Source organism: Gossypium hirsutum, chromosome A12, assembly GCF_007990345.1.
Source record: "Gossypium hirsutum isolate 1008001.06 chromosome A12, Gossypium_hirsutum_v2.1, whole genome shotgun sequence".
NCBI classification, from domain to species: Eukaryota; Viridiplantae; Streptophyta; class Magnoliopsida; order Malvales; family Malvaceae; genus Gossypium; species Gossypium hirsutum.
Genome location: NC_053435.1, coordinates 3,247,881 through 3,254,705, shown reverse-complemented (window position 1 = coordinate 3,254,705; position 6,825 = coordinate 3,247,881). Strand labels below are relative to the sequence as shown.

The following is a 6,825-nucleotide window of genomic DNA, read 5'->3' as shown; positions in this document are numbered from 1 at the left end:
TCATATTTTTATTTTTAATAATAAATTTTTTACTTTGATATTCTATTATTTAAAATTTAATATGATAAAAATTTTAAATATATATTATTTTGCAAAATTTATAATTTAATTCAAAGTTTAAAAATTGATATAAAGAATTTCCAAGTGTAATATTTTTATTGGGAAAAGAGAGTATTATATAATATGTTTATTATTTGGGTAAAGTATACTATTAGTTGTTAAAGTAGGGGTAAGTTATCATTTTGGTCACTTAACTAAAAAAAGTTATAATTTGGTCACTAAATTATTCAAAAGTTTCCATTTAAATCACTGAACTAGTTAAAAGTTTTTATTTAAGTTACCGGACTATAAATTGTCAAATACATAATTAAAATTCCACATAATCTATTCAAAATCTTCTTTTCGATTTCAACTTTTTGTTACAATTTTTATTGATTTACGTATTTGATAATTTAAATATAAATTATTCTATTTATATTTTATTTTATATATATATAAATAATTATTTATTTATATTTATATATTTTGTTTGCTAACGTGTTTTGTTCAACACAAATTAGTGTTCAACTTTTTAGGATTTCTTACATAAGGGTCAAATATTTCAAACTAGTCATATAAGGGCCAAACATTTATAAAAATACTCAAATAATGGCTTTACATGCTCTTCAATTCAGTTTATAGTAAAAGTTAAGTGAATGTTGACTTTTTTAGAATAAAATACATAACAATTAAATCCAATATTACTTGGAAAGGAAATAAAATAAGAAAAAAATTTGAAACCTAATCTACAATATTTGAAAAACTTTATTTAAACATTTTAAAAAAATGTTTGATCATTATTTGAGCATTTTTAAATATATTTAACCTTTATTTGACCATTTTAAAAGATTAACCTTCATTTAAATATTTTTATAAATATTAATTATAGTCATTTTAGAAGGTTAAATCTAGACTTGTTCATGGGTCGGGCCGAGTCGCCTGAAATGTGGGAGGGTTTGAGCAAAAATATATGCCCAAAAAATGAGTTTAGACAAAAAAATAAGGGCCGTTTAAAAATGAGTCGAGCCTCAAGTAAGGCGTTTTTGGCCCGGGCCTAGCCTGGCCTGACCTGGCCCGAATTCACTAAATGACAAAAAAAATCTATTTTTTTATATTATTTTCTTATTATTTTTTCCCTATTTTGCTATCATTTTACTATTATGTTGCTACTATTTTGTTGTTATTATTTGGATATTATATAAAACTTATTTTACTGTTAATTTTGTTATTATTTTAAAGACATTTGTTAATTTTATTATTATTTTAGAGGTATTTGCTTGTTAAGTTGTATTTATATTAGTGTTATTTAAGTATTTATATTTTTTAAAATTTATAATATAATATATATTTTAAAATTATATAAAACTAATATAAAAATTAATATGAACATGCCGTATTGAACTTAAGTTTTAATATTTCTATTTGAATAGAATTTAAATAAAATTTTATGCCTATTTTTGAGAACAAGCCGGCCTAACTTAAAACATAGTCATATATATCTTGAGCATTTGGGATCCGTTATTAGCAAGAAAAATAGAAATCCTATCACCTTGTCGGAAAAGTAGATCCAACGGTTGAGAGTCTCCCACATTTCTCCTCCTCATTGGATAAATATCACATCAAGATTTCAAACCTCATTTCTACTGGTCCACGTTGCGCAGTTTCCGCGAATAACTATCTCCCACGTAAATAATGTAATAAATAAATAAATAAATAATGGGATAAAGCAAATTACAATTAAATCCACCAAAAATCAGGGAAGCTCCTTAAATTTGGACTCGTGTCGAGGCAGCGCTAGACACTTGTCGCCTCCACACAGCTGAAGCCTCCTCATTTCTCTTCAAACAAACATCAGTTTCTTTCTCTCTCTTTCCTCGACAATATTTCGATTTTCACCCTATTTTTATTTTTATTTTTATTTTATTTTTGGTTTACTTACCAAAAATTACATACTGGCAAAAATAAAATTAAAAGGTAAAAAAATCGTCTCTTTCTTTCTTTTATTTTCTTAGTCTTTTTTTTACTCCCTCCTCCTTTGTTCTCTACTGTTATTTTTATTTTCCCTTTTTTTTGTCTTTTTCGTATTTTTATTTATTTTCTTTTAATTATATTTTGGTTTCAATTTTTCGTGATTAGTGAAACCATTTTGAATTGGTTCAGGAAGTGATTTTTTTTTAAATTTTGATTTAATTTACCTTTTTTTTTTCGTTCTGGTTTCTAAAGAAAAGTTATTTCGTTGATTTCTTTTTTGTTACTTGGGTTGTTGAATTTTTCTTGATGTTAGATGCTGTTGATTGATTTTCTGATTTGGAATAATGGGTTGGTTTTAGTTTCTGTTAAAGCTTCAGTCTTTGTACTATTTTAGGAACTTGAATGTTTTCTAGTATTACGAGAAATGGTAGATTGATACTTGTTAATTGGTGATTAGTTTCTAGCTGCAATTTCGATTTGTTTTCCTTTTAGTTTTATAGATCTGGGTTTTGGAGAAAAAAAAATGACAAAAACTATTTTCAGCTCACTGTTTATTATCAGCATAAAATGGTTGGATTTGCAGGACAATTTGTTTGGCTATGTGTATGATTGTTTACTTTGTACTACTTGTTTGAGAATCTTGAAGTTTCGAGATTTAACATAAAAGTTTTAATCTTAATTGGTTCCCGTATTCCTTTGTTTTTTATGTTTTGAAAGTTGTGATGAATTGTAATCCTATTGTTTGTCGGATGTTTATGGATTAATGGAATTGGAATTAAAAAGTTTGGTGAACATTCATTTAAGTAAAAGGGGGGCGGGGGGAGTAGTAAAAAGCAAAGTGAAGGACATGATCATCTCATCTACTTCAGTTGATGGATTTATAGGGCAATTTGAGTTGAGATCAACTTTGATAGCTGCTGTTCAAAACAAGAAATGGGATCTCATCTGAATTTCAAGGACTTCGGTGATGCTTCAAGTATGGAAGGAAACGAGTCTAAGCCACTGGGGAATTTTCCATTGACAAGGCAGTCATCCATATACTCGTTGACTTTTGATGAGTTACAGAACACCTTTGGTGGAATTGGAAAGGACTTCGGATCAATGAACATGGATGAACTCTTGAAGAACATATCAACTGCTGAAGAGACTCAGGCTTTTATGACAGCTTCAGTTCCAGGTGGAGAAGGAAGTCTTTCTGGAGGCAATCTACAGAGGCAAGGATCATTAACGTTGCCAAGGACTCTGAGCCAGAAAACGGTTGATGAAGTATGGCGAAACTTGATGAAAGAAAATGATGGTGCTAAAGATGGAAGCAGCGGTGGTGGTGGTGGTGGAGCAAATTTGCCACAGAGACAACGGACTTTGGGAGAGATGACTTTGGAGGAATTTTTGGTGAAAGCGGGTGTTGTAAGAGAAGATATGCAACAATTTGGAGTTCCAAATAATACTGGATTCTTTGGTAATAATAACTCGGGTGTAGCTCTTGGATTTCAACAGACAAATAGAAACAATGGGTTTTTGAGTAACAATAACTCAGTTCTTAGTCAGCCTCCAAGGTTACCACAGAACATGACTGGAACCAAATCCTCACAACCTCAACAACAGCAGCAGCAGCAACAACAACCACCACAGCAGCAGCAGCAGCAACCCCAGGCACGGCCACTCTTTCCAAAGCAGCAAACAGTTGCCTTTGCTCCATCTATGCACTTAATGAACACTACACAGCTTGCTAGTCCAGGAGGTAGAAGTTCAATGGTTGGAATTGGTGACCCTTCCATGAATAGTAATATTGTTCAATCTAGTGGGCTTCAGAGTGGTGGGATGGGAATAGTGGGTATAGGAACTCCAGCAAGCCAGATATCATCCGATGTCATTTCAAAGAACAGTGTAGATACCAGTTCTTTGTCCCCAGTTCCTTATGTATTTGGCCGGGGAAGAAAATGCAGTGCAGCTTTGGAGAAAGTAGTTGAGAGAAGGCAAAGGAGAATGATCAAGAATAGAGAATCAGCTGCAAGATCTCGAGCTCGCAAGCAGGTGAGTTGGGTGTTCAGCCTTTGCACTTTTTTCCCTTACTGTTATACTTTTGTTTCTTAAATGCATTACTTTCTAAAAACATGCTAATGTTTTTTTTTTAGCAAATGCTAATGAATATTGTATAGGAAGATACCCTACATTGATTGGGTGAAAACATAGGTTTGCTCGCCTATTGTTTCTTTTTGTGCCTCAAAAAATAGCCTATTGTTCACAGTTGGCACGTCAAATATAGTACCAGTGCAGAGCTATTGTATTTTGCATTATGTCTACGACTGGCTCGAAAATTAGGCTACTGCCAATGGCCATATAGTCTGATAATTGAGTACTGGACTTCAGTTCTCATGATTAGGGATAAAACCCTGGTAACCTCAAGGATCAAAAAAAAAAAAAAAGACTAATAATAATGTTCCCTTTTGAAATAATATATTTTTCTTGAGGTTGTTTTCTGATAATGCGATTTGGGCTTATTTAAAGGCACTGGTGCAACTGCTGTCGGTTTATGAAATACTGCAGCTTGAGTTCATTTCTACCTACTATTCCTGTAAACTACATTATTTTCTGATTGCAAGATGTATAAGATACTCAAACCAAACCCTACTTACTGGCTAGATTACTTACTGATTGTGTATTAATTTGGAGCTTGGTTTAAGTTAGCTCCTTGAAGTGCAAATGAAATACCCCAGCTGTTTCAGTTAACTCTTTGTACAACCATGAAGTAAAACATGCATATGTGAAAGAGTAAATTGACAAATTCATGGAGCAGGCATCTTAAACATCTACTCATATTACAGTTCTATTTTGTCTATCCTTTAGTTCTTATGTACAGCATAAGTCTCGTGGAAATTAAAACTAATTCTGTCAAAATTGTTTGAATGCAAAACGTTGTTGATCATTACTGAATATATGTATAGATTCTCCCCAAATAGAAAACAACTGATGGCATTTAACTGGTCTGAGCTTCTGGCAGGCCTATACATTGGAACTTGAGGCTGAGGTTGCAAAACTTAAAGAAATTAACGAAGAACTGCAGAAGAAACAGGTAAGTACTGTCTGCTGACTAGGATTCTTAATGTTTTATTGAATAATTTGGGTGGATGGCCCTCCTTAACTGTACTTTGGTCGGTGCAGGAAGAAATTATGGAAATGCAGAAAAATCAGGTAATGCTCATTTCTTCCATTTCCACCATGCACTTGTATTAGCATTCACAACAGCAACTAGCTTTCAGATGGGTTTCAAAGCCTAAAGATTACTGGATTTTTGCAAATTGTAGTATAGTGTCGTATGCATTGTGAAACTTTAGTATTAGTAACCCTCAAAATATGTGTTTTATTACTCATAAAGATAATAGGCTTTTTCTCTTGTATGATAGGATGTGGCAACTAGATTTTTTTACAGGGTGATTAGCTGAAAACGATCAATAAAGACTGATCTGTCATTGTGTCAAGAATGTGCTTAACTTGATATTTAAGGACTATGTCGCTTGGGGTTATTTTTCTTGAAATGCCGTGTTAAGAGTGTCAAGATGCATATCTGGACATGAGTATGGGGACGTGACCCTCTAAAGACCATCCAAATACATGGAGAAATGTAGGAAAAAAACTAAAAGATCATAAGCTTGTGCAAGGCGTGAATGTTTGAATGTTATCTTTACTAAATCAACTAGGAAATTATCAATAACACTAATTTTCTTGTGCTATGTAATGCTCAATTCAAACAGACGTTAGAGGCAGTGAATCGAGCATGGGGAGGTGGTAAAAGACAATGCTTGAGAAGGACACTGACAGGCCCTTGGTAGAGTTGCAACTTCTGATACTATAAAAGTTACTTAAGATGCACAAGCTCGACCATTGGTACGAGACAAAAGGATTGGGTTATGCATCTATTATCTGTAATCTTCATACTGCAGAGGGTTTAGATTAGCTGTATGTATAAGAAGAGGAAAGGGTTTTGCGTTGTAAATTATCAACTTCGAGATACTGTTAGTTTCAGTCTGTAGATTAGATTATTATTATTGGCTTGTTTTATCTGTGTTGCTTCTTATGATATAACCTTGACTGCCAAGGCTTGTAGGATTGTTAATCTCTAACCTTAATCAGATTTGACTTATAAATTTAAGACAAGTTTATCTTTTTATGCATGATCTTAGGATCATCCATAAATTTCCTTTATGCGATGCATATTTCTCATATCTGAACACTTGGGAGAATTGCTCAAAGATTTAACGTTATTAAGAAGCCTAAAACATGACCAACACGAAAGGGTAGTAATCAATAAAACAATATAATTTAAGTGACGTGGGATAATTGTATTGCTTTTCACTGTTATGTTTATATTTTATTTTTCTGGATTGAAACCATTTTCCCTGATTTTGATAGGAAGGCTTTCTAGAACAACCTTAAAAAGAACGAAAGTCGTGCACGTTAGGCTTTGGAAAAGTCAACAGAAAAAGCCATTATGTCTGTTGTCGTGTTGGGACAGGTGGCAACAATCCTAGCCTTATCCATCCAATCGCTTTTAACCGACTTACGTGGACGTCTCATCATTGTCTAATTTGGTTTGGCACCCTAAGAATAATCTACCTTAAATAGTTGTTCGCATAAGGGACTACCTTTAGAAAAAGACTAGGCTTTTTTATAAAAATAAGATTAAAAAATTAATTAATTACAAATTTGGATAATAAAAAATTAATTAAGAAAATAAGATGTTTGTTAAAATAATTTTAAAAAATTAATAGAAAAAATTGAAAAAATATTAAAAAATTGATTTGTTAATATTTTCTC

The 6,825-nt window shown here is 32.2% G+C and overlaps 1 protein-coding gene across 1 annotated transcript; it reads left to right on the top strand.

Annotated features, from left to right (window-relative positions):
- Positions 1 to 1,811: 1,811 nt before the first annotated feature.
- Positions 1,812 to 6,176, top strand: LOC107937994 (ABSCISIC ACID-INSENSITIVE 5-like protein 7). The gene is made up of 5 exons (XM_041082502.1): positions 1,812 to 2,013; positions 2,895 to 4,044; positions 5,012 to 5,083; positions 5,173 to 5,202; positions 5,763 to 6,176. The coding sequence occupies exons 2-5, from the start codon at positions 2,944 to 2,946 to the stop codon at positions 5,838 to 5,840; spliced, it is 1,281 nt and encodes a 426-aa protein (XP_040938436.1). The 5' UTR covers positions 1,812 to 2,013; positions 2,895 to 2,943; the 3' UTR covers positions 5,841 to 6,176.
- Positions 6,177 to 6,825: the final 649 nt, after the last annotated feature.